General features: G+C 27.5%; 2 protein-coding genes across 3 annotated transcripts; one reads left to right on the forward strand and one right to left on the reverse strand.

Moving 5' to 3' along the window:
• Positions 1-1,560: 1,560 nt before the first annotated feature.
• LOC113862416 lies at positions 1,561-12,280 on the reverse strand. Its single transcript, XM_027495503.1, has 4 exons — positions 12,140-12,280; positions 4,152-4,271; positions 3,926-4,051; positions 1,561-2,596 (listed from the first exon to the last, which is right to left on the reverse strand). Exons 1-4 carry the CDS (start codon positions 12,278-12,280, stop codon positions 2,561-2,563), a joined length of 423 nt encoding a protein of 140 aa, XP_027351304.1. The 3' UTR covers positions 1,561-2,560.
• Positions 11,904-16,971, forward strand: LOC113861426. Of its 2 annotated transcripts, none has more exons than XM_027494228.1 (3): positions 11,904-12,237; positions 13,339-15,977; positions 16,272-16,971. In XM_027494228.1, the coding sequence occupies exons 2-3, from the start codon at positions 13,410-13,412 to the stop codon at positions 16,545-16,547; spliced, it is 2,844 nt and encodes a 947-aa protein (XP_027350029.1). In that variant the 5' UTR covers positions 11,904-12,237; positions 13,339-13,409; the 3' UTR covers positions 16,548-16,971. The 2 variants fall into 2 exon arrangements, with proteins under 2 accessions (XP_027350029.1, XP_027350030.1); XM_027494229.1 differs by having other exon boundaries at positions 11,909-12,006; positions 16,272-16,883.
• Positions 16,972-27,783: the final 10,812 nt, after the last annotated feature.

The raw sequence follows: 27,783 nt of genomic DNA on the forward strand, positions 1-27,783 counted from the left end.
GTGAAATAATAAATTGAGGCTCTAAGCGAAATAGTAAATTGGCCCTTTTTAACTTGTAAAAAATTTTTCTTATTGTCATGATTATGAGAAAATAGAAAAGGTTTAATGTTGAGAACTAATTAATTTTTTTTAAAAAATTAAAATTCTTTATGAGCTTTAATGTTAAGAAAAATAGAATTTGAGAATTAGAGGAAGTTTTGAGTTTTGAGAAGTTAAAGAGTTGACAACATTTATGGCAAATAAGGTGCAAGAACTTGAAGGCTTCTTTGTTTTTTTTATTTTTTTCAACTATAAATTGCAATTAAGAGCTGAATTTTTTTTTTCTCACGTGAAAGTATAATACAATTTTTACTTTAAACCTTTTTTAAGTCTGGGCCTTGGGCGACCACGCTCCTAAACTACCATAAGGGTTGGGCCTAAGTAAGGATGCAAACAAAGGAAAATGTGTTGTGCTAAGATGATAACTTGAATATGACCAATTAAAGAGAGAGAAGGAAGGAGAGGGAATTGATGAATTTAATATAATTGAACTAGCATGATAGTATTCTAGCTTAAGAATCTAGTTTTGAACTTAAAACAACTACATAAAACTAGTTCGCGTTATCATTGTCAACAAGTATGAGTTTTGCATATGATTTTCTTATTAAAAATTTTGATATCTAATTAGTAGATATAAATTCTCTTTTTGAAAGTTCGTAAGAAACCCTCAAATTCAACCTCATCAATACAATAACTTCTGTGCAACATTGCCAACAGATTGAGTTATAGCATGAAAAATTCATATTCAACTCATCATTATATATTTAGTAGAAATGATATTATATCACTATTACAAAACCTGCATATATAAAAAATTTACAGACAAATTTTTAAATCATTACAGACGAATTTATAGACAGACAGAAACTGTCTATAATATCATTATCAATAAAAAATTATAGACGGATTTCAAAATCCGTACTTATAGACAGATTCTGTCTGTAATATATCTGTGATATATTTTACTATTGTTGTTATTTTTTGTTTAATACATAGTTATTTCTATATGTTACTGATTATCATAATTTATAAACATAATAAAAACTACAAAATTAAATCTAAAAATTTAAAAAAGATTTATAAAATATAAAATTTAAATGTCATTACAAATGAAAACAAAAACATTCAAATAAATAATGTTAAAAAGAAAATACAAGTATCCATTAGGAATAATATAATATGTACAATCATCATCCGAAGGAGCACTGTTATTAATTGACAAAGAGTCGAGAAATGATACATGGAACTAAAAACTAGTGGTATTGGAGCTGGTGGAAGAGGAGAAAGAGGTGTGTAACTGCTTGCTCTCCTGCATCTGCATATGTTGTTGCTCCATCTACGACCTCCTTGAATCAGAGGACTGATGCATGGAGCTGAAAACTAGTAGTGGTGGAGCTAGTGGAGGAGGAGGAAGAGGTGTGTAATTATTTGCTTTCCTGCATCTGCATATGTGTTGTTACTTCATCTATGACCTCTTTGCATCCTTAATACTATATTTTTCTCTATCTTCTTCTCCATTTTCTCTATCTCAAAAATATTAATCACCATCCTTTTCGCTCTATCCATTTAACAATAGATCATTGTTTGTCTCAGGTGATGATGCCTTTGCCAGACTCTACACCATCATTGATGCCAACATTGAGGTCTTGCTTAAGGAACAACACATAACTCAGTTTGTGCCCTAATTGTGAATTTTTTCTCTGATGCTACATCCTCAGTTTTCTTTATCACAAAATTTCTTCACTCTTTCCTTATCTACCTAAGTTTTCCTCAGATCTAATCAAATCCTACCAATTCTATCGGCACTAGCAACCCCCTTTTCCCTATTCAACCCCGTATGTGATAAGTTGATCCTCTCTTCTTCTCTCTGTGTCATTCTCTCAAGTTTGATTTCAAAGTTTTCATTTTTATTGTTGTTCTTCTAATTTTAATAATGTGTTTTTCCTTTTTGTTTTGGATAAACTTTGGGTATGAAATTTTTTGTGGGATTTTTGGATCTGGGTCTAATTTTTTTTTTCGGAGTAGTTGAGTTTTTTTATCTGGATCTAAGTAATTGATTTTTGGATTTGGGTCTTTGACTTTAGCCTCTTGGCTGAAGTCGGAGCAGCTCAAGAACGGCTTCCTCCACATCACACAGGACACGTTGACATAAACCGTGCCAGAGATCCTCCACCATTGCAGCTATGATGGTTGTAAGGCAACCACGTGGTCTTGCGGCATCATCCTCTACAGTGTTCTTTACTAGCCACCTTCAATTTAGAAATATGGCCTTCATGACTCCACCATTTACTCCCAATCTCAAACCCTCCACCGACTCAATTATTCATTCTTCCGTTAAGATTACAAATTCTCAAAACCTCTCCAATCCTCACTTTCCACCTTCTTCAAAACTGTTGTTACAAAAGTCCAAACCGGTACTACCCATTTTACTCTTTTCATTTCTTAGGATAGCTTCTCTCTCTATTATACCTCACTGTTATGCAATTAATGGGTTGTGAGGAGGGGTGAGAGTGGGGAAAAATTACTGGAAGAGGATTGTGGGGAGGTGAGCGAGGGACTGCGGAAAATGAGAAAAAAAAGTTAAAAAAGAGATTTTATGTAATTATATAAAATTTATTTGTAATTATATAATATTAAATAATAAAAAATAAATAATATACCATGTTATATGACTTTACATAAAAATGTTCAGTTGACATTTTTTACTCAGAGATGGCATAAATTAAATTTTAATTTTTTAATTTTATATGGACTAAATCTTAATAAAAAAATTTATAAAATTTATTATAAAATGATTAACGTTTATAGAGACTAAAAATATAATTAAACATTTATTTATTTATTTATTATTGTATCTAAAGAATATAAAGATTATTTAATATTATTTAATTTTTACTATTTTTATAACTAAAAAAATTTGATCATTTTTTTTCTTTAATTTGCTAAAGAACTGGATATCTAATTTTATTTTTATTTAAATAAATTAAATTTGCTCAATTAAAAAATTTTGGTTAATAAATTTGCTTAAACAAAATTTTTAAATTTTGATCTTTCAAATTGTGTGAAATCCATTGGCAATGAAGGGAAACAAACGAAGGGGCTCCAAGAAAATGAATTTTGCAAAGAAAGAGAGAGGTAGTGACATTGAACATGATTTCTGTTCTGTTCCACAAGACAGGAACAAGGTGAAAAAAGAAAACAATATCGTAAAGGCAGCCAAGGAAGAGAATGAGGAAAAAAAATAAATGACATGAAAAATTAAGAAAAAAAGAGAAGAAAAAAAAATATTGTGGATAATGAGGGGAAAAAAAGGTGTAATTGAAATTCAAATGATCTTTAGAGTGAGTTTGGAGCATTCTCAAAATTTCATGAAACATGTCAACATTGTTTGATGCTAAAACACTACAAAGCCTTCACCTTAGTTGGTTTGACTTTTGGATATAATGAAAGGAGTCATGAAGTGACATCAATTTTGAACAAATTTTTTTAATAAAAAATTTACAATACATAAATTTAGTTTATTTGAGTCATTGAACAATTTCATCACTTATTTGTACAAGTTCATCATAATTTTTAACAATTTGTTTAAGCAAATTTGTTTAAGTAAAACTAAAACTAGATGTAGAATCCTACGTAAACCCGGAAAAAATCCAGATACAAAACAGTGAAGTTGCAGCGACCAGATTTTCTAAAAGTTGAATTTTATCTTTGTGTGCTTCAAATGGCCCAAAAATTTATGTGAATGACTTGAATTCTCTTCGGGAAATTATAATTCTAACAACCGTGTTATAATTGAAAAAAATACCTAAAATAACTTTTTTAGAAAATGGTAAATATAGCATAAGGTTGGTATATAAATTAGCTGCTGCCATGAAATTAAGCATACCTTATTGTAAGGCATATAGCTTATTGATTCTGAAATCTCGCATAAACCAAAAACCATTGAGGGGTTCATCCCTTTAAAACCATGGATTGGACAAGAGACAACTTCTGCTGGATTTTGGACTTGAAGCTGGCCAAAATTGTTTGGAAAGAGTTATGACAACATAAAGAGTTTCTGAGTTTGACATACCTCATACAATTAAATCATGCCCAGCTCTGAATCGCATTACCCATAAATTAGCTTCTTCCTTCTTTGTGCATTTTGTTGTGGCTCGTCCAAACCATAGTCCTAAAGAAATATCCCACCTCAAGTCAGATACGGCACAAATGTTGTACTGTATTCCGCATATCTGTTGCCATTGCTTTTTTATATTTATATAGCCCTGTTTGTACTGCACATCAGTACTGGACACTTTTCTTTGTGTGAAAATTAATTATTAAATTTTTTAACATATTTAAAAATTAATAAAAATTAACAAATAATATTAGTTTTATAATACTTATTTTATTTAAAGAAAATAAGTTTTTTATTCTTATTTTTATTTATTTAACATTTTGAAATAATATTTATTATTATTCTTCTATTAATACTTTTTATTTTTTAAAAATATTTATAGAATTTTGAGTCTAAGAGTTAATAAAAACTATTAAAAAAGTAAATCAATAAAATTAACAAGTAATTTTAACAATAATTATATTTTTTCTATGTAATTTTTTCTCTCGATATATAAATAAATAAAAACAAAAATAATAAATTTTAATTATAAATGTAATATTATTAATATACTAAATCATATAATTACAGTAAGAGTTATTATATATATATATATATATATATATATATATATATATATTATATCTTAAAGATATATTAGAATAAAATAATGTTCTATTTAGTTTGTACTGCAAGTTGTATGAAGGAGTGTACTTGTAAAGCATCTACTATGTACTCACTCTTCCGAGGACCACATTATCAAATTCATGAGCGACAATGATTGCATTACTTATATTATTTGTATTATTAAAAATTAATAATGTATATGATATAATTTTTTTATTTTTATATAAATACATTTAAAAATATATCTGTAAAATAAATAAACATTTAAAGATATTTCTTCTTAATAGTATAAAAAAACTTTTTTCATGATTATATCCAATTTTATGAAATTTTAATTTTAATCTTTCTAAATTATTTTTTATGTTATTTATTATATTTTTAAAATTCAACAAATTTTATCACTAATAATAATTAAATTTGATAAAAATGACATATAACAATTTTTAGTTAATCATATCATTATAAAGAAATACACTGACGGAAAAAAAAATTGTTTTTATAATTATAGTGTATTAAATGCAATGAAATAGAGGTTTCACTCATAGTTGAATCGTAATATTTTTTCCGTCTCAAAAGACTGTGAGTTTCACTCAACTTTATCGTTCATAATATTTTTCTACTGCAACCTCCACCAAATTCTTTAAGTATATTTAGTAATATTTTTTATGACTAAAATTAAAGTTTTAACTTAAAAAAATATATTCAATAAAAAATTAACATTGGAAATTATCATAAAATATTAAAATAAAATTTCAATACTAATTATAAAATAAATATAAAAATATCTAAAAAGTTGCTCTTAATCTCATTTTTCAAATATTAATAACTAGAGTGAAAAGTGTGAACAAATTTCACACACACGTCATCTTTGAGATCTCACGCATACGATATGATAAACACTTGTGTCCGCTCTTTCATTAAAAGTTAAAACCCTAACTATCTTCTCCACAATTCTTCTATCATAATAAAATTTTCTTACTCATATCCTAAGGCAATCACACATCTGTTTGGAACTCTCTCCTACGAAAAATATAATGTTGTATAACTAACAATATTCGATTGTTTTGGAATAAAAAATAATTTAAAATGATTAAGAGTTTTGTTATTTTTGTTTCTTAGAGTTAAGTTTGAGAATACATAGATAAAAAGAATTATTAAAAAAATAACATATTTACTATGTTAAAATTATAAAAATATAAAAAAAATTATTTTTAATAAAATTTTATTATTATTAATTATTTATAAATTTTGTTAACTTCAGTCTTTTAATTAAGTTTAAACATCCACAAATAAAATTTTTTTTATAAAAAAATACATAATTATTATATTGAAGTTATAAAAATATAATAAATATTTTTTAATAAAATTTTATTATTATTAGTTGCTTATCTTCTGTCAGACTGAAGTTAAAAAAATTTATTATTTATTGTGCTCTTAATTCACACAACTCAAAATTTAAAGTGAAGGTAACATGGGTAAATAATTAACGACATGTAAGGTGCTAACATTGACCACCGGAGAGGAATAGTTTGATTTGTTTGTCATGTTCAAGCACTACTTTTACTCCATTTCTTTTGTTATGTCTATCTCTGTTTATGAAATGCTAATGTTGATGGTGTGTTTGTGTTTCAGCAAACGACTAAATTCTCTATCTCTATCATTGACCTATTTGTCAAGAACTGCAATTGATTCAAGAAACCCTACTCTAAAAATTGGTTTAACCCAACATTCTTGAACCACTCTCACCGCTATCCTCTTCAGTCACCACTTTCCTGTTGAAGAATGCGATTTGATTATGATCACCATGCATATTTTTATGGTGATGGTTTAGGTGCTCAATATTTTAATGAATATTCTAAATATGGCTTTAATTTGACAGCAACTCTTCAATAATAGATTAATGTTGTTCACTGATTTCGATTCAATAATTATAAATTTATTAAAATAACTATTAATTTAATATTTTATTTTCTTACCCTTTTAATAGATCATAACGTAGTTTCAACCATTCAATAAAATATTAAATCAACCATTTAAAATATTGAACATTTTATGCTCCAAAATCAATTTCAAGTTGGGTGAGAAAGAAAGAGAACAAAAATAGAGCTAGCAACAATGGCACAGGCAAGGGAGGAGAGAAGAAGAGCAGGAGCTAAGAGAAAAAAAATGTAAATTTTATTTTTACTTAAATAAATCTAAAATTAAATATTTCAATTCTCACATATGAACTTGTCAACGCTATTTGGCAACACCTAAGCCTCTTAGTGTGAACCTATCCTATAACACATGTTCATTTTTTTTTTCTTAATAATGTTTTATCAATTATAAAACAAGATAAGACAAAATTTTTTCATTTATATTTATCTTAAAATACGTATGCATACAAAGATAAATAAATGGAAACTAAAAATAATTATATAATATTATATTTGATACCAATATCTTTTATATTTGAATATTGAGGTGGAAATAGAAAAGGCCCAATAAAAAATAACGTAACACAACCGGAGTACCAGGGCCTCATCCGCTCACCGTGTCTTTCGAACCTATCTACAGCCTTATCCATCAACCCCATACAATCTTATCCAATTACCATCTCCTCGTTGAAAAAAAATTATTATTATTTCTTTTAAAATTGATAAAGAATATTTAAAAAATCAAATGAAAAAAGTAATTTTGAAATCATAAATATTCTTTAGACGATGATGATAATAATGTTTAAATATACAATTATTAATATTTTCATATAAACAAATTTTATTTATTAGCAAATAAGTATTCTCAAGTGCCAATATAATCCCTATCAAACAAAAAAATTATTAATATAGACTTTGAAGAGTGATATAAGAAATGATGCATTATATTATATATTAATAGTTTTACCAATAAAACTATTTGTTCGTATCATTTATCATATTATTAGTATAAAACTCATAACATGATCCATACTAAGTTTAAATTTTGTTAAAAAAATTATACTAGTCATGGCTAATCTAACATTAAATTAGTACTAAATGATTTTTTTTATAATGAACATTTATCAATACATACTAAACTGAATTTTCCTATATAACGCGAAAGAAAACGAATATTGCTTTCTCTATTAGTTAACAAATCTGTAATATTCACTTCAAAAACAAATTGATATTAATGCAAAATCAAATTTTGGTCTCAGAATTTTATTTTATCGACTGGTCTCAGCATCTGTAGATTCTGGTTCTAAGGCCTATCAATGCATGCCCCAATGCTACCGTAATAAACTAAAAATTGAAAAGGCTATAACCAATTTCCACAGGCCCATAATAAACTAAAAATTAGGCATAGATATGTTTAAAGCCCAACCAATCTCCCAGTTTTCTTAAATAATGCCGGCTCGTTTTAAGTGTTAGTGCCAAGTTATAATTTTAAATTAGAAAAATTAAGTTGACCAAAAAAAATTAATAATTTGTAAGATATGATATAATAAACTTTCACCCAACCTCAACAACATTAAGATTTTGTATGAAAGTTTGAACGGAGAAATAAAAAATAATTTGAGAAGTAAGAAAGAGGAAAAAAAAAATGAAGGTTAAGCTTTTTTAATGTTAAAACTTTTCAAAATAAGAAAACTCAAAAAATACAAAAGAAAAAGATTTTGAAGAGCATCTAACAATCTCCAAAATTCTCCCCTTATTTATAAAATTCTCAACCAAACAAAAACTCCTAAAAGCCTTCTTTTTTTCCCTCCCTTTCTCCCTTCAATTGAACTTGCAAATAAAGGCTAAGTGTTTCAACCTAAAAAAACTATTCAAACTAACTTTGGTGAAGGCTATGACTTTTAAAATTTAACTTATAAAAAATTACTTTAAATAATATTCAATTTATTAGATATATTTTTATTTTTTTAATGTTTTTTATCTTTAAATTTTAAATGACTTATCTCGCAGAAAATAACCTTAACTTTTCTTTATACTTATTTAACACATTTCAATAAATTATACATCTAATTTTATGTGAATCAATTAGTTATTTGTAAGCTTTTAACTAAAATATCGAGTATATATTATGAGATTTTAGTTGAATTTTTCAGATAAAGCTTGTATCTCTCAACAACATATCAAGTATATATTCTAGCTGGTCTTTTATTACGATAAGACCCCCACTTGTAGATAAGCATAGCCCAACATAAAAAGGGCAAAGATGTCAGCATCTTCCGTAACTTAGTGATGCAGCCAGCTCTCTGCTCCTCTTGAATGGACACCCTTTTATTCTGATTAGTATCCCATAAACCATTTTAATTAGACCTGCCTTCATACCCTTTTCAATTCATTTTTCGGTCACAATCATATAACCTATACAGATAATATTTAACTAACTAGCATCATTTCAACCTTCTATAACGTTGTGAGCCAGAAAATATTCTCGTTAAAGATGAATATTTTGTTTATTTTAAAAATAATTATAGGTTTTGAGGTTTGACTTGGTAGAGATAAGATGGGAAAAATTTGAGATTAGAAATAAGATTAACTTACATTTCTTACAATACATTTTATTTTTTTGAATCACTTATCTCTTACTTAATTACAAATTATAGATATGGATAAGCATTATGCAGAAAGCAAGCTTTTATTGTAAGCAATAATAATATATATATATATATATATATATATTTTTCAAGGGAAATTTTCTAATTGATTTGATGAAGATATTGCAGACTCCATATGGTTTGGTTGGAGTTATATATGTTGGTCCTGTTGGGTGCATTTTGTCCAAAGCGTATAAGCATGGTTAGCATACAAATCTAATGTAATCTCCTCTATGGAAATATGCTAACGCTTCTCTATTTCTGACCCTTAATTTCCGAGGTCTGATTCAGAGATAATGTGAAATATAGAGTAGAGAAAAGGGCAAATCATAAATAACAGAATTGGATGAGGGCGATGTGGCAGTGGCAGACAATATGATTTCATGAAGTGGTAGGGCAGCATTCATCAACATTTAAAATTGCACACATGGTTTCGGATCACCAACACCACAACTTCTCAATGTTTCTGCATCTTACTCAAATTTCATTCTCACCAATCATCTGTTGCTCTTCACCCTCCTCTTGAACGGGACTGGGAGTTCACGTGCCAATTTTGAGTAAACTTCTTAATAAATTTGTATATAAGAAATAATTAGTACAAAAGAATCATTCCTGATAAAGAATATTTGTGATTTGCACTAAAAGAATTTAAATAATTCTTTACTATTATTTGCATGAAGTGTGCCCAAACCTATATCGATATTAAAATAAATTGTTCATTATCATCATTATATTTAAAATTGATATGTACCAATTGGATTTGTATGACCATAGGTTTAGGGTCTTTTTCTTAATCTGGTGTTGGATAATTGCATGTTGTATGGGTCAGTGATGCTATTGGAAGACGAGGTTGATCCCAGTACTAGGTATTTAGTGACTTAAGGATTGTTGAATCTTGTCTGTCCTCGATGTAAGGATAGTTGATATTGTATATGGTGATAGTAGTTTAGGCCCTTTCAAGGACATGATTCAAAACCTAATTGCTCTCTAGCTTCAAGTGCATATGTTCATGTTCATGTTATGAATCTTTAGATATTGAATCCCAACCTCCATACTTGTTGAATTAATTTCTTCTAAGGAATGGTTCATGATCATCAATGGGCCAGAAACATTTTCATAATACATTCATCTAACATTTTGACAAAGGAAAATTTCCATAAAATATATTCATGCCCTACAAAACCGTGGTACCCCACTCCTTTTACTGCACCTCGATGATTGATACCCGTGCAAGTTATGGCTACTTTTCATTTCTTAGGAATGTTACTTTTAATTTCTAATGCCGTGGGCATGTGGCCAATGATGATGAGATTTTCATATCATATAAGAAAAAGAAATGCAAGACAATAGAGCATTTCAGAAAATTCGAAAAAACGAAAACGAAAACTACAACAATATGATACCCCTACTAAGTTATTCATCATTCATAACAACCAATAAAGAAAAATTAGGAAAAACAAATCAAATAGGTGTAGTAGGCCAACATAATTTTGAAATGGTTAGTCAATACGAGTAGTAAGTATTAAGCAATTGCCTTCTCCAATAGGTATGGACTTAATCTCCCCTTATTCACCCTAAACACCTCAAACATGTGCAAGAACAAATTATCGATGTATTCCTTAAACCTAAAATTTTCAAAATTTTTATGAAAATATAAAACAAATTATACAATGTGATGCTTTAATTTGAAAAGAAAATGTTTTGAGTTATTTTATTTAAGTAAGAATTGATACTTTTGTTAATAAATTTTGAGAAGAAAATATGTAATTGATTTAATTTGTAAATATTTTAAATAAAAATAATAATATAAATATTTTAAAAATTGAGTACATGTATACATTTACTAAATTATAAAAAAAAAATTAATTAAATTAAACTAATTAAATTTTCGCATGATCCAAAATGAAAAGATAACAATATTAAACCTATATAAATAAGACACCATTAAAGAAATATAAAATAAAAATTTTGCTCAACATTTCTTTCTACCCGTTATTGACTATTCCCTTGAACTAAGTATTATATTGACTTTTTTATATTTTATAATTTATCTACAATATAAAATATCTACAATATTTTATATTTCTACCCGTTAGTATACCTAAACTTACTTGTTTTATACTTTACCAGTTTTATAGTTTCATAATTTTATTTTTCTTCTATATTATGTTAAATTTAATTAAAATACATTTACAATATTATCCAATTATGGATTTTATTTAATTAAAATTATTAAATTTTATAATAATTATTTCAACATTTATATGTAAAATAACTCTTACTTAGATTTAATTGCTACTATAAATTTGTTTAGATTACAATACACCAACATGATATAAATTTCAAAACAAGATAAAATCAAACTCTATTATATTATTTAATTATATAACAACATTACTCGTTTTTCATGATATATATATATATATATATATATATATATATATATAGGGAGGGGCCCAGTTCTCAAACGTAGGCAACCGTGAAAGCGAAACAAGTTCCCATGGGACCCACACAGTGGACCCCAACCAAACCAGACACTCTCTCACTCCGTGTTACATAGTTTCTCTCTGTGTTTCATAATGAAGAAAACGCGTACATGTATTAAATACCAATACGTTGAAGCAAGAGAAGCGTTGATGTTGATGCTGATGCTGATGCTGATGCTGATGATGAACAATATGTAAAACATTCATCCCTTGCCTTGCACAGTGCTTCTACCATTCATTCTACTTCTTAGCTTTGATTCCAACCTACCACCTGCATTAAATTCCTCACCCAATCACCTTTCGGATCTTCCTCGGGATCTACGAAACCTGTTCCTCTCTCACTTTGCCGCCATAACATACCCACGTGGATTTCCCACTCTTCTTTTCAATTTTCCTTCTTTTGTTCTTTTTGGTTTTCTGGGTTGGTAAGTTCTTCAAATAACTTTGAGATTCAGTTGGATGCTGCATTTTTCCATTACCTTCTTCTGGGTATTTTTTTTTCTTTTTCTGAAGAAAAAAAAATGTATCTTGAGTTGAAAGGAAAACTGTTATCATTGTTTTTGGTTTCTTCATTTTATCGGAAAATTGGCTTTTGTTTGCTGCTCTTGAATGTTCAGGAAGAGGGTGTTTATAATTTTTGGTATTGCATCTTTTTGTAACTTTTTCTCTGCAGCTAAACGAGAATAATTTTCTTTTCATTTATAAATTTGAATGTTCTGTTTTCAATTTGATGGTCTCACGCATGTCACAGTCCAAGTGTTACATAACTATTAGCCCATGTTACTTCATGGTTCTTTGTTTTGGTGCGTTTGTGTTGTGTTTTGGGTTCAGAGCAAAGGTTATTCCATGATGTTGATGTAAATTTATGTGTAATTAATTAGCATCAAATTCAGAAGCCACATATTTTTGGTTAATGTTTGGGGCAAATGATTACACTGTTTTCTGTTTCTGAGAGTAGGGAATGGTTGATATCTATCGTTTTTGTTCACTGAATTAGGACGTGGATGTTTTGGTCAAGTCTATATGCATTTATTTTTCCACAATAAATTCAATTAGTTCCCTTTCATGTGGCTTTCTGTCATAATTCATCATAAACAATGTCAAAATCAAATTCCTAATTCTAAGTTTCTAGAAACAGATATTTGTTTTTCTTACCACAGAAAAAAATAAAGCAAGCTATAACTGTTGCATATTCAGGGCTTGAATTTTTGTCTCCATGTTTTTAACACACGCAACTTCTTGATTCTATTTCTTTTTTTTTTTTTCAAAAATACCTATTTAAAAGTGGCTGATATAGAAACTGTAGTGTGCGAAGCTTGTTCTGCTGCTTGTCTATTCATACCATTGTTGTGTTGTGAAATGTGATTTGATAGCAGTTGCCTTCTTTTGTTGAATTGCATTTAGATGCCATCAAAGTTCCTTTTGAAAATCCTCTTTGTTCGGAATTCTAATATTTGCAACATATTTTTGATTTTTGATTTTTAATTTATAAATAACTTAACCGATTTAAATGTATCCATTTCCAGATCTAGCGGAGTAAATCCTCTGAATCACAAGTGGATGAGTGATACTTCAAAGTGAATTCTGAGTATATATTATGCCATGCCATTCTGATATGACCAAGAATGAATTGCTGAAAACCTCTGATGACATGGGATTCGGCTTAAATCTCATAAATAAAAGTTCAAAACGGCAAAGCAGGTCAAAGACAGCTAAGGATAGTTCTGATTTGCCTCAACACAGTCCATATCCAAGGGATCTTGATAAGTTGAAATCAAAGTCTAATAATGTTGATCCACAAAACAGTGATCCTTGTCATAAAGCAAAGCACGATGTAGTAGGAAAGGTTCATCACAGGGAGAGTGCAAGGGAAAGTTCAAGTCAACCTGATGAACTTGTCAAGTATATGTCTAATTTGCCATCTTTTCTCAAGCGTTCTGATAGTGGAGAAAGCATTCAAGGGAAGGCTTTAAATGTTGGGGTTCTAGATTGGTCACAGCTTGAAAAGTGGAAGAGCAAGCAAACTCATATCAGGGCTGTAGCTAGTAGTTTCACACCATTCAATGGAAGTGAAGAATCATCATCATCATCATCAAGGGCAGCCACCACATCATCTACCACTGTTAGTGGCCATAATAAAAATTTTGATGGTAGAAAAGATTTGAGTTCTTCAAGAATCAAGGCATCTTATAAAGAAGGTCTTCCTAAAAGTTCCAAAGGGTCTTCTCAGAATGTCAAATATCAATATTCTGAAGCTAAAGCAAGAACAATTAGAGATGAACACAGAAACACACCCAGGGAATTTGAGCCCCGTGGCAAAACTCAGTCAGATACATCACTTCAAAGGGTGAAAAGGAATGACTACGATGAAATATCTTCAGTGGTTGGAAATTTTGTATCAAAGTCCAGGCATGATGTCGAAGCTAAGGGGAGAATGGAGGGTTTGCAACAGCATAGCCTCAAGAATAAGGAGAGAAATCTAGAGTCTAGTTCTGATAAGGGACTTCCATCATTAGAATCAAAAAGTAAAGGTGTCTCATTTGATTCTCAGAAGAAAATGAGTTCCAGAAGCATTGAAGCCAAGAAAAAGATGGATCAGTGGCAGGAGTCAGATATTGATGTTGGTCATAAACACAACCATAGGATGCCTAGTAACATTGTGCTGCTTCGTCCCCAAAGAGTTCTTCAATCGAGTTCTGAAGATTATTTTCAGCATTCTCAATCAAGAACTTCATCTGATGAAGACTTTTCAGAATCAAGCCGGAGTAGTTCATCATATGTTTCCCTTCAAGAGGAGGATTACACTAAAGATTTATATTCCAAAGTTCCACATTCAGGTGTACTTCCTTCTGTAACAGAGCTTGCTTCTTCCTCAGAAACAATGCAACATAGTTTCAATACTGACCTAGATATTGATCATTCCTCGGTTGTATCTAAGAAGCCAGCTTTCTTAAATAAGATGTCTAGTCTCCAAGCAGAAGATACTTCCATTGAAAAAGATGTGTTAGATGTCAATCAAAAAAATCAATGTGCTTTCAGTAATTTAAATAAATCACAGGATCATGAAACTGCTGAGATGATAGCTCAGAATTCCTCATCCCATCGTTGGCTTAGCTTAAGTTTAAGTCGCATTGGAAGAAGTTTCAGTTTCAAGGAAGGGTCTACCATTCCAAAACTTAGCTCCATGTATGTTAGTGCAAATTCTGGTCTAGTGACATCTGAATCTTCTGCTTTTTTGGATAATCTTAGCAAAGATAAGGTAAATGGTCATAAAAGAACCAGGTCCAGTCCCTATTTGAGGTTATTAGACCCCATATTGAAGCATAAGGCATCAAACATACACCATTCAGATGAACACTGTGTTACCCCAAAAGGAAGCATGCATTCAATCAGCTTGAGGACGGATAATCTGCCTGATGAAAAGAGAAGTGAATCACCAATTCAAGCCATTTTGCAGCTAACAATAAAAAATGGACTACCTTTGTTTAAATTTGTGCTCAACAATGAAAGAAAGGTTCTTGCTGCTACCATGAAGAGTTTAGCATCATCCGCGAAGAATGATGTAGACTGCTGTTTTACATTCTACCTTGTTAACGAAATCAAGAAAAAGAATGGTAAATGGATGAGTCAACGGAGTAAGGAAAAAAACTGTGGATATGTGTACAATATTGTTGGTCAGATGAAGGTTTCTAGCTCTAAAATGACTGAAACAAGAAAGCAGAAGAACCCCAAGAGAGAGAGTGTGGTGAAAGAATATGTCCTAATGGGGGTTGAAATTGACCAGCCAGATCAAGGATCACCGAAGTTCATCAAGAGCAAGGAACTTGCATCTGTTGTTATTGAGATCCCTTGTGAAAACATAAGTCATGAAGGGTTGCATAAGAAGGGATGCTTAAAGTGCTTGCAAAATGAAAGATGCATTTGCAGCTCTCAAGAAAATGATATAGATGGTAACGTCATAGTTATACTTCCAGGTGGTGTTCATAGTTCACCAACCGCAGGAGAACCTTCACCATTGATCCATAGATGGAAATTGGGTGGATTGTGTGATTGTGGAGGTTGGGACGTTGGTTGCAAACTGCTTGTTCTCTCTAACCAAAACCTCATTTCAAATATTCCAAGGAGTTCAACATCTTACCTTGAGAGATTTCAACTTTTTGTTCAGGTATGTTTTTACTTTGATTACCGAGGCCATGATTATATACAGTGTACATTTGGAAGAGTTTATGGATAACTTACAGATATGATTCTCGTAAGATCTTTTAAACTTATTTCAATCAGTTTCTTGGTATAGTTTATCAAATAAGTTGTTTTCACCTTAATTCAGTAAGCTTACATAAATCCTCGTGTAAAAAGAGTGTATTGAATAGGTAGTTAATTAAGCAGAGTAACCAAGCCCACCCATAATTATAAATACTGTGGATAACCCAGTTAACGTTATCTATGCTATAACTTTCAGGAAGGAGCTGAGCAGAACACACCTCTATTCACTTTGGTGCCTTTGAAGGATGGACTCTACTCAGTTGAATTCAGTTCAACAATCAATCATTTACAGGCATTCTTCATTTCTGTCTCAGTTTTAAGCAGCCAGAAACTACCAAGTTCCTTGGAAATGAATACCATGGAAGAAGAGATCAATAAGAAATTCAGTTCCAAGAACAGCAAAGAACTTCAAGGGAAAGCACCTTTATATTATAATCCAATTCCACCCCTCTCCCCAGTTGACAGAGTTTAATTTCAGAAAGTGGAGGCCTTTCCACCATCATAGGTAGTTTTTATATATCTCCATGAAGCTAAGGAGTAGCAAGTCATTGCACTACCAAATTTTCTCCTTTTTCTTCCTTTTTTGTTTTGATAGCAATCCCAGTTTTTCCCACCAGAGTACCTATTGTGGCAGAAAATGGTCTTCTCATTGTATTCTTGTATTCATTGTACAAAAGAACCACTGCACGTATACCATATTTTTACAAAATGCACATGAATGAATAAGATCACCTGTTCTATACACTGGAGATTCTTGATACTGTGGCATGAATAAAGAGAGAAGTCTGTCATGACACTCAGTTTTAACATCATTGCAATATGTACTATTGGAGATTTTCACTTTCCACTTTTTCCTCGAGCATTATAATATATTTTTTGCAAATATGGTTTATGTTTAATGGTGGTGATACCCAGAGCTTGTTAGTTGATATATTATTAATTGGAACAGAGAATGCTTAGCAGTTTTGAAAGAAAAATGGTTAATTTATTTCCAAGCCTATTTTGTTTAAGGTTTGCTTTGGTTTTATCTGGTTACTACTTTCAGCTGTTGGATCATTCTCAGTCTTACTCTTCACTTCTGGTCACTGGAAGCTGTAGGTTAAAATGTGTAACATAATGTTTCCAATTTATGTATAAGCATTGTAGAATTAACTTTCATTTATGGCATGCCAATGACCTCTGAGGCTTAAGGCCATCTCATGTATCATAGAATTTATATATTGTTTTTCTACCAATCAAATTTTCAGCTTTAAAATAAGGTCCTGTACTAACCCCTTGCATGAAGCTTACAATATTCCAGCTATAATTGTCACCAAAAATAGCTCTCAAGATGTAATCCTAAATTTCTCTAAATAATGAATCATGGCAATTCGGTTTGTGAATGGAATTAAAGAAGGAGAGAAGCAATATCCAGAATTGAAGATGAGAAAATAAAAAAATGACCAAAATTTTCAAAGTACCGACTAAATATTAAGCATAGTAGTATGTAAAATCAAAGTCCAAATATGAATGATTTTGGACAAGATAGGAATCTTCCCATTTTCAAATTGATATATAAATTGACGGAGCTTCTTAGTGTTTATAATAACCTGGCAAGAAATTGAATTCTTGGATAGTAGTAGAAGGAAACAGATTGTGCATGTGCATGTGTGTGGTGATAGTGAACATTCTGCTGAATTAAAAACTTCCGCATTGAGTTTAGATTTAACAACTTTGATTTATGTGACTATGCGCCCGTTACGTTGGTTTTTAACACCGTTGAAAACTAGGATATAATTCATGGATCTAATTTTTGTAAAGTAAAAAAATATGTAAAATAAGAAAGTGAGACTTCTATTTACTTTTAATATTTATTTTTAAGATGAATTAAAGTATTTTTAAATATAAATAACTTTAAATTAATAATAGATAAAATCTTACTTGTATCTCCTTAAAGAGTCTATCCATTACTCATATATGCTTAAATTCTGTGTTGCATGATCCGAATGAAAATTGATTCTATGAATTGGCGGGGATAAATTTATATTTTATTTATCTTTGGAGCCACGTGTTCGAATTCTACTAAAATCACTCCTTTTTGGAGCTTTTTATTCAACAGAATTAGAAAATGGTTTGTATGCACTTATTATATGTATACATACCCAGTCGGAGAAATAAAAAGAGAAAAAAGATGAATAACACATGTTATAAATAATGTGAGTCGTAAAGATAAAAAAAAATTGAGGTGAAAAAAAAAATGAAGTTACCCTACTAGTCTGATTGGACTAGAAGTGAAATAGAGAAATAAATAAATAAAATAAAATGTATTTTTATAGATAAAAAAAATTGAGAGAGAGAACTGAAAAAAATCACTTTGGATAAATTACAAAGAAAAAAAAATGAGTAATTTGTATTAAAAATAATATTAAGAATCTTTGAAAATGATCTAATAAATAAATTTGTATATTTTTTTCAGTCAACAAAGAAATTAGTACTTTAAAGAGAGGAAATTTACTTATTTTTGGTCGAACGAGAAAAACTATACTTACCCACAGATTCTTTCGGCAAATAACTTTCTGGCTTAGTCCAGCCCAATTCTGTGTCTAGCCCTGCCCAGTCAGGGCCCGCGGCCCAACCCAGCTTTCACTTCGATACTGTACGGATTCTCTTAGGTATGGTTTAGGTTGAGGGCCTTAAAAATTGTTAAGAAATCATTAATAGTTAGAAAAATTAAACGTAGAAAGAAGAAATAAACACAATTATGCTTTTTTTTTAATTATAAAATTATTTTATTATTATTTTTTATCATCAACACTTTATTAAAGGTAAAATCAAAATAAAAAAAATACTCTAATTCGTTACAATTTCAAAAAAAATTAAAAATATATTTTAAAAGATTATTAATCTAATTTATATAAGTAATTTATAATGAACTACTTCTAAGAATGATATTTAATATAATTAAATATTATATTTTATTGACATTTAGTATACTGTTATTAAAAAAAATATTATTACAAGTCAAACTTATCATAATATTATAAACTACACTATTACAACTTATTTCTATTTTTTTCTATATTAAATTTCACACATATTTATTAATATATTGTGCAAATTTTCATGTAAGTATATCTATTTTATTGATATTTATAATATATATTATTTAAATTCTTAATTAAGATATATCTATAAAGCGAGTTTATTTATTTTCAAATCGTATTCTTTTTAGTAAAAAAAAATGATAGTATAAAATTTTGTGATTCATTTAATTAAGTTTAATATTAAAAGTTCGATATTGGTATTTTAAGTTATTTCAAGATATCACTACAAGAAATGCGTTAATTGGCGTTAGTTTATTAATGACAGTTATGAATAATTACCAACAAACTACTTAGTTCCACTGTCAGCGAAATACAATATTACCATTCACTCCTAACTCTTCGTTAAATTCCACTGTCACTATCATCAAAGTGTCTTATTTAAATGTGACAATCAATTTTTGTTAATAATCTATTATCCTTTCCATGACTCTTCTTCAACAACCTACACTATAAATTATCAAATATATATGTTGTGATGTTAAAAAATAATGGAATGTGAACCTAAATAAAAAAAGAAAAAAAAAGTAAAGATGCAAAAGAATAGAATAAAAGTGTAGAAGCTAAAATTTAAATTGGGTGGTGGAACTTTATGCAGCAATCTGGTATTAGAATTTCAAAATTTAGCACAATTCAAAACCGCCACTATAAAATTGTCACAAATTTCAAAATTTAGCTGCCTAGTCAGATATTTGAATTTCAAAATTTAGTTGTGGTTTAAAACTATCAATAAATAACTACTACAAATTTTAATATTTTGTGACAATTTAAAACAACAAATTTAATTTTGTGTTGTTAAGTTTAACGTCAGTTTTATAACTGTCAATTATTTGATAAATTTAACCATCACATATAAACAATTCTTTTTAGTGTATAACGTAAAATGTGTGAATTTAATTAGTTACAAATAATAAATATGAAGCCGAAGCCGAAGCATGTTGGAGTGAGTAAAAGCCACTAACAAAGCCTAACACATACGATAGATTTAGCTGATAGATAGTTGAATCTCTTAGTACATTGATAGAATATTAAAGTATAAACTGTGTGTATGAAAAAGATTTTATTGAAAAAAATTATAACAATTTTAGGAATCTCTTACTTTGAAAAGAGAATAGTGTTCATTAGAAGAAAAAAAATATTAGCAAAAAAAGAGAATAGTGTTCAAATGTCGACTAAAAACTATGCTTTGATGCGGAAAAAAGAAGGAAAAGTTGGCCACCAAAACTAATAATAACTAATGAGACTCAAGGAAATTGCAAAAACTAAGAAATGTGAAGGTAACTAAGGTTAAAAGACTATAAATATCAGTTGGGGGAAAAAAATAACTGGACATGACAACTCTACAATACCTTTAAACTTAATGTCTTCAGTTCTTTACTCGACATCTAATTTCGTTTGAATGGGGATTCCATCCTTAAGAGGATTGAATCATTATTTCATTTCTCTAATTCTAAATTCTATACAAGGAAAATCATTATAGTTTATAAAAATAAATCTCATAAATTATTTTTTACTTATTTTAATATTTTTTATAATTTATTAAAATAATTATTTTATTTCAATAAATTTTATCGTTAAATTTATGATTTAGGTTTAATTTAAAAAATATTTAATTAACACTGAAATAATAAGTTATGTATACAAATACACTTTAATTTTATAAACATTCAACTTTATCTTTAAAAACATTTATTAAACAAAGTTTAGTCCTAAAAAAATCTTACCAAATAATCTTTTAAAAAAAATTTATGTGAGAAAAGTTAGTTCATCCATTAAAATACTCCTATTTAACTTAAAAATGTTTATGTAATCTGTTAATTCGTTGAGATGACAATAGTAATTTTCATCTTGTAAATAATTTTTTAAAAGCTTATTTTTAAAATTAAATTAGTCTCGAAAAAACTATTAGAGCCAGTTAAGTCCTAAAAAAATTAGTTAATTTTATCAAGTTAAACAAGTAATGTTAACAAATAAAGAGACTAACTTGCTGGTGAAAATAATTTTCAGAAAGTATTTGATAACTTATTTTTTTAGGAACTAAATTGAGTCAAATAAATATTTTTGGGCCCATTTTCGGTTTTTACTCAATATATTAACATACAATAAATGCATCAATAATTAGTGACAATTATGCATTGCAAATGTTATTTCCTGCAGCAGTGAACATAGTTTTAGAAGCTATTTAGGTTTACAACAATATAATCCTTATGGCTTGTTTGAGATTTGACAGGTGTTTGTTTTGTGATCGGTGTTCATCTCCTTTTTATGTTTAAATTTTTAGCTTTCATAGTTGACCCCTGATTTCTAATTGCTATAATTTTTTGTTGGCTTCACCTAGCCTTTCTTCGTATAAGTTAGATTCATATTTATACTCCGTTAATAAATTTCCTTCTCTTGTAAAAAAAAAAAGCGTTAACAGTGGTTAAAATTGACAGCATTAAAGAGCTAGCGTACGATAAGGATAACATGCAAGCATTAACTAGAAGAGAAATTTTAGTTGCATAAGATTAGGGAAACTATGTTAGAGGACTTGCTGGAGGAAGAATCCAATCGTTCATGGTTGGAATAGTTTCCCAAGCATTTCTCTTGGGGCAACTTTATTGCAATATTTGACTAAGCAAATGTTGTAATTATAATACCTACAACAATGACTTCACCAACACCTTAAAATTGGTTCCATGATAGGATTTTAAATGCAAGGCCAATTTTGATATTCACTTGTGTGCAGATCAAGGTGTTAATTAGCTAAGCAAATTATTCAACAACCTTTATACATATTTTTTAATCTGCCAAACAATTTTGCCACTTATATGTAACATTTTCCTTCTTAGCTAATCCAACCCAAAGTCAATTCTCCATTATTCTCTGAATGCCTTGGTTAGACTGTTTTCTCTCGATATTGTCCTCTTGTTCTAAGGTTGACGTGGGTTCATGGATTGGACAAACTCAATTAACTTTATTAACTTAATTCAACTTGTTGAAAAATGAGTGAGTTAATTCGATTAAACAAATCTATTTGAATACCAAAAAAGGAAATGATCAAGTACGAATTGAGTCTTGGGTCAATAATAAACAAAGTTGACCCAATCCACATGCTGCTTATGTGTGTTACAAATTAAAAAGTAATCTTGATAAGTACATGAGCATATCTAAAGTGAAGAATATCTCAAACTTGTATAAATTACAATTTATGTTGATAACTAAAAATAATTACATAATATTGAAAAATCTATCATTTTCTTGGGAAGAAAATAATCTAACTAATCTAAGGCGCATGTAATTAATTATACCCCAAGTCACACCTAATTCCACTAGTCAGAAATATACTCAAAGTGTGTTCAACTAAAAATAATAATAAGGACATCAGCATATATATATAATGTTTACCAGTACTTGATATTTATCGGTTACATTTGACGAAATAAAGAACTCATAATAAATCCAGAAGATATAATACAATTATTTGACTTTTTTCATATAGAATATTCTAAAAGCATACTTTTAATATATATTTTAACAGACTAGTCCATTATTAATTGAAATGCACGAGGGACCCCTTCAATAATTAGAGAGACTCATTGTCTCACCAGCATGTCAACAAATTAGAAAAAAAATGTTGAAAGCATAAATATTTTGAGGTAGCAAATCATATTGAGCAATAAAATTGGTTAAAAAAGAAAAATTTTATTTGATTTTTTCAAAATTTGTCAAAAGTTATTTTATTTTAAAAAAAGTTTAAATATTTCAAGAATCTAAATTCATGACTAAAGTAACAAAGATAATCAAGATATAAGAAAAATATGTCAAAAATATAAAAATAAATTTGAAAAAACAGTTACCAATAATTTGAAAGAATGTGTTTAAAGAAGTTGAAAAAGGAATTTACATAGAAAAAATAGTTCAAAATTTGTTTATAAATAAAATTTTATTTTATATTTTAAAAATTACAATTTTTATACAAAAACACTAACACTTAAATCTTTGTACTTCAAAGTTCTACGTTAACTAAACTTGGGATCTGAAATGTCTCTAGTTTATGCAAGAAGTGGACCTCCAGTTTATTTTTCATTTAAGTGATTTCAATTCGTTTAAGCAATAATGAGTTAATTTCGCTTAAAATCATGACAAAATGACTTGAACTAATTTTTATAAAACAAATAGCTTAAGCAGAAAAAAAGAGGCTTAAACGAAAATGATAGACTTAAGTGGAAAATAGACAAAAAAACTTTAATTTTCACTCAATCTTTTCTTTTCCTTCTCCTTAAACTTAACATTTCCTTCTCAACTTCCATATTCAACCCCTTTTAATCTCCATATTTAGCCTTCTTTTTTTTATATCTAACTCTTTTTTTTTTCCTTCTAATTCTCTTTTCCTTCAACATCATATCTAACTCTTCTCTTCCTCTTCTCATTGTGACCCTACCTAATACTTATCTCTTCTTCTTTTTTTCTATACTCAACTTTTCACTTTCCTTTTCCTACATTGCTAAAATTTTTTTAAGCAAAATTAGCTTAAACTAATTTTTTTGGTTTAAGCAAATTGTTCATATTTACTTAAGCCAAAATGGGTTTACCCATTATAGCAAGAAATAGACTTTAATAGATTAGATTTAAAATATTTAAATATAATTTACATTTACAAAAATAATGTTTAAAAAGGAACTAAAAATCGATTTAATTTAAAATAAAAATTGGTATTATTGAGCGGATTCAGGTGGGCCCATTTTACCGAATGTACCTGTATATAATAAAGTTATAGGGCAACATTGACGCGTTTGAAAATTACGAAGTAAATTCGATAGCGGAGGAAGAGGTAATTACGAAAATAACAAGAATCTTGATATAACACCCATTGATGTTATTGCTAGATCTTTGAGGGCTCTCCACTACCAATCAAAAGAGGTTAATAATAGGATATTAATGCCCCACACACTAATTCAAACAATGAAAAGCCAAGTTTGGGTGGCTTGACCAACCCCACTTTGACGCCGTCAATTCTTGGAGGCTTTGACCAACTCCATTTTTTAAATCTTTTTTATACTAATTTTCGATTTGATGTCATCTATAACGTAAGTTGTGAGAGAGCCTAATATACTTCACTTGCATGCGTCATTTCGAATATTTATTTTTAAAATAATATTATTATTTAATTATTTTAAATTAAAAAGATCGAGATGGTTCAACTGGTTAAAGTATTAAGAAGCACAGAACGAAGAACAGGAACGACTCCAATTAAAGAAAAGTTATAATGAGGTCACGTGATATCCCTATGATGGCGGGGAATGGAGTCGTTACATTGCCACTCATGGGTGGGTAGCATGGTTTTCGGACCATTACCCCCAACTCGCACTCCCACGTTTTTTAGGTTTATTTATTTTTTTAATATTTTTTAAAAAATAAATTTTTAAAATAATGTTTTTTAAAAATATATTTTTTGTCTGGAATTTTTTTTGTCACGTCAAGACCTGTTTCGCATATTATTTCGATGAAATATTTTTTTGTTTTAATTTTGTAATTGTTATTTCATCTTTAGCAAATATGAAACTATCAAACTTCATTTGGTGAATTTTGCCTAGAGACAAAACTCACATAATTATATCATGTGTCATGATGATCTGATTCAATTTACAAAATTGGTTACAAAAAAGAAAAAAAATTATATTTTAATATTATATTAAAATTTATTAAAAATAGAAAATTATAAAATTTAAGAATAAAAAATTATATAATTTTTAATTAACTTAATTAACAACTACAAATATATTAAAAATGTATATTAAAATTATACTATGTATATTATGTGACGCTAAAAAGAATATTTGCTAATAAAATTATAAATTTAAAAGCAATTATTTTAAAGTGTGAGCCACTTTTTTTTTCAAACTAATTTTGTAAGTTAGGTGTGATATTTAAAAATCTTAATAATTTATATGATAAATATATGTTTTTATTATTTTTATATTTATTCTTTTCTTAAATTAAATATATTTATAATTATATCAATGGGACTGATTTATTATTTTAATATTTTTTAAAAAATAAATTCTTAAAATAGTAATTTTTAAAAATATATTTTCTATCCAGAGTCTTTTTTGTCACGTCATTCATCCATTGTCTCGACGAAACATATTTAATTAAAAAAATAAAATTGAATATTTAATTAAAATATATTAAAAATAAAAAATTCATAATCTTTAATTTAAGAATAAATTATTTAAATTTAGATAATTTTAAATTAAATTAATTAATAATTATAAATATATTAAAAAAATATAGTGTTAAGAATTTGTTAATCTTAGTTTAAATACCCATAAAAAATTATAAAAAATATATATTTATTATATAAATTATTAAAATTTTTAAATATCACACCTAACTTACAAACTAGTTTGAAAAAAGAAAAAAAAAATATAACTCACACTTTAAAATAATTACTTTTAAATTTATAATTTTATTAGCATGTATTCTTTTTAACGTCATATAGTATATATAGTGTAATTTCAATATACATTTTTAATATATTTGTAGTCATTAATTAATTTAATTAAAAATTATATAATTTTTTTATTCTTAAATTTTATAATTTTTTATTTTTAATAAATTTTAATATAATATTAGAATATAAATTTTTTCTTTTTTTTAACCATTTTTGTAAATTGATCCAGATCATGACACATGACACAATTCTGTGAGTTTCATCTCTACACTAAGTGAAACTCACCAAATGATGACACATGGTACAGTATGATAGTTTCGTTTCTGTTGAAGATAAAATAGCATTTTAAAAAAAAATATTTAATCAAAACAGTATGTGAAACAGGTTTTGACGTGTCAAAAAGATCCTATACAGGAAATATATTTTTAAAAAACATTATTTTAAGAATTTGTTCTTTAAAAAACATTAAAAAATAAATGAGCATGTTTTTTTATTTCTATTCTACTATTTTATTTTTTATTTTAAAATTTTATTAACTTCAATCCTTTTAAATATTTATAAATAATTTTTATATTAAAATTATAAAAATATAATAAATATTTTTTATTTAAATTTTATTATTATTAATTATTTATTTTTAACTCTAAAAACTAAAGTTAACAAAACTCTTTATTTTATGATATTACAGTATTCATAATTTTAAAGTTAATTATTAATTAATATAAAATTAACTATAATAATCATTAAAAAATGTAGAATATTTTCTTAATTTTTAAGGCACATTAATTTTATTTTATTTTAAGGAATGTTAAAAGGAATTTTTAAAATATATATATTTTAAGTTGTGAAAAGTTTTTTAATTTAAAATAATTTTTAAAAAACAATTTATTTATGAGTCAAATATTTTAAAATCTTAAAATACTAACTAATCACCATGATGTATTGAAGAATATATCCACCAGAGTGCCGAGTTTTGCTAACATTTCTTTTATATATATTTTTTGTCTTTTAACTTGGTCTAGGTTCAATAATTTTGACTTTTAATCTTTTTAGTCAATTAAATATCTTTATTTTTAAAATAATGTAAATTTGTTTCCTTTATTAATTTTATTCTATTTAAAAATATTAAAATTTAATTTTTTCTAAATAACTAAGAGATTGATGAACAAATATTATATAAAATAATTTTAATATTAAAAACAGAAATATTAGCAAAATTGTGATAAAATTCGAAGTTTTTTTTAGATGTAAGATTATGATTTGAAAAGAAAAAAGATATCATTTCTTTTATTTTGATCAAAATTTGATGTTTAGATTGGTGTGTTTTAAAGAAAAGAGAATTTAAAATAGTTTAACTGTAATTCAATTCATTAAATTTTTGAGTAAAACATAAAAATTTGAATGTTTTAAGTTGAAAAAAAATAATAAAAGAATTAAATTTACATAATTTTAAAATTAGAAGGATTTAATTGACTCAAAATAAATTAAAGGGATCAAAATCATATATATGTCAAATTAAAGCGAAAAAAAATATAATTAAATCTAATATTTTCATAGCCGTTTGTCAGGTGTGAAATAGATTTAAGAAGAATAAAATAAAAAAATAAAGATGTAACGAATAATATAATAAAAAGGTAAATTATAAATTTATATAGAATATAAGAAAAAAAGTAAGAAAAAAAATATTATCATTGTTATACAAAATCTTCTTGCTTCGCATGTAAAACTATCTGTATATTTAATCATGTCTTTAACTTCTTGTGTATTTTTTCTAATTTTATTAAAAAAAAAGTGTTATTTTTATTTTGGTGTGATAGTCAGAATACTTCTTATTTTAAAATATAATTATAATAAAAAATTGATTTTTTAATCTTTTGAACATTAAATATACGCATTAAAAAATATATTTTTTAATTAAAATAATCGTTCATAAAAAAAATGCTGAAATAAATGAGATATATAGCATTTTATTTTAATTTATTTGCAAAAACTTGCCTCAACATCGCAGGGTTATTGTTAGCATGCTTTATTTATTCTCCATGCTTTTGCTGAAACGATTTGTTCAACCCTTGTAGTTAATTGGGGCGCTAATCCAATTAATATTCTCCTTGTTAGGTGATTGCACCTATTTTAGTTAGTTAAATTGTTATTTCAGTTATTTATTGCTTATATATTGATCTAATCACATTTTT

Source organism: Abrus precatorius, unplaced genomic scaffold (genome assembly GCF_003935025.1).
Source record: "Abrus precatorius isolate BTA unplaced genomic scaffold, Abrus_2018 Scaffold3, whole genome shotgun sequence".
Taxonomy (NCBI): domain Eukaryota; kingdom Viridiplantae; phylum Streptophyta; class Magnoliopsida; order Fabales; family Fabaceae; genus Abrus; species Abrus precatorius.

Excerpts from the sequence above, each read along its gene's own strand:
- LOC113862416 (XM_027495503.1), bottom strand. The coding sequence starts at position 12,280 with ATGCAGCATCCAACTGAATCTCAAAGTTATTTGAAGAACTTACCAACC. Across the intron at positions 4,272-12,139 it reads GCAAAGTGAGAGAGGAACAG|ATATGCGGAATACAGTACAA; the intron begins GTTTCGTAGATC and ends CAATGGCAACAG. Across the intron at positions 2,597-3,925 it reads GCTATATGCCTTACAATAAG|TCCCTCGCTCACCTCCCCAC; the intron begins GTATGCTTAATT and ends CATTTTCCGCAG.
- LOC113861426 (XM_027494228.1), top strand. The coding sequence starts at position 13,410 with ATGCCATGCCATTCTGATATGACCAAGAATGAATTGCTGAAAACCTCT. Across the intron at positions 15,978-16,271 it reads GATTTCAACTTTTTGTTCAG|GAAGGAGCTGAGCAGAACAC; the intron begins GTATGTTTTTAC and ends TATAACTTTCAG.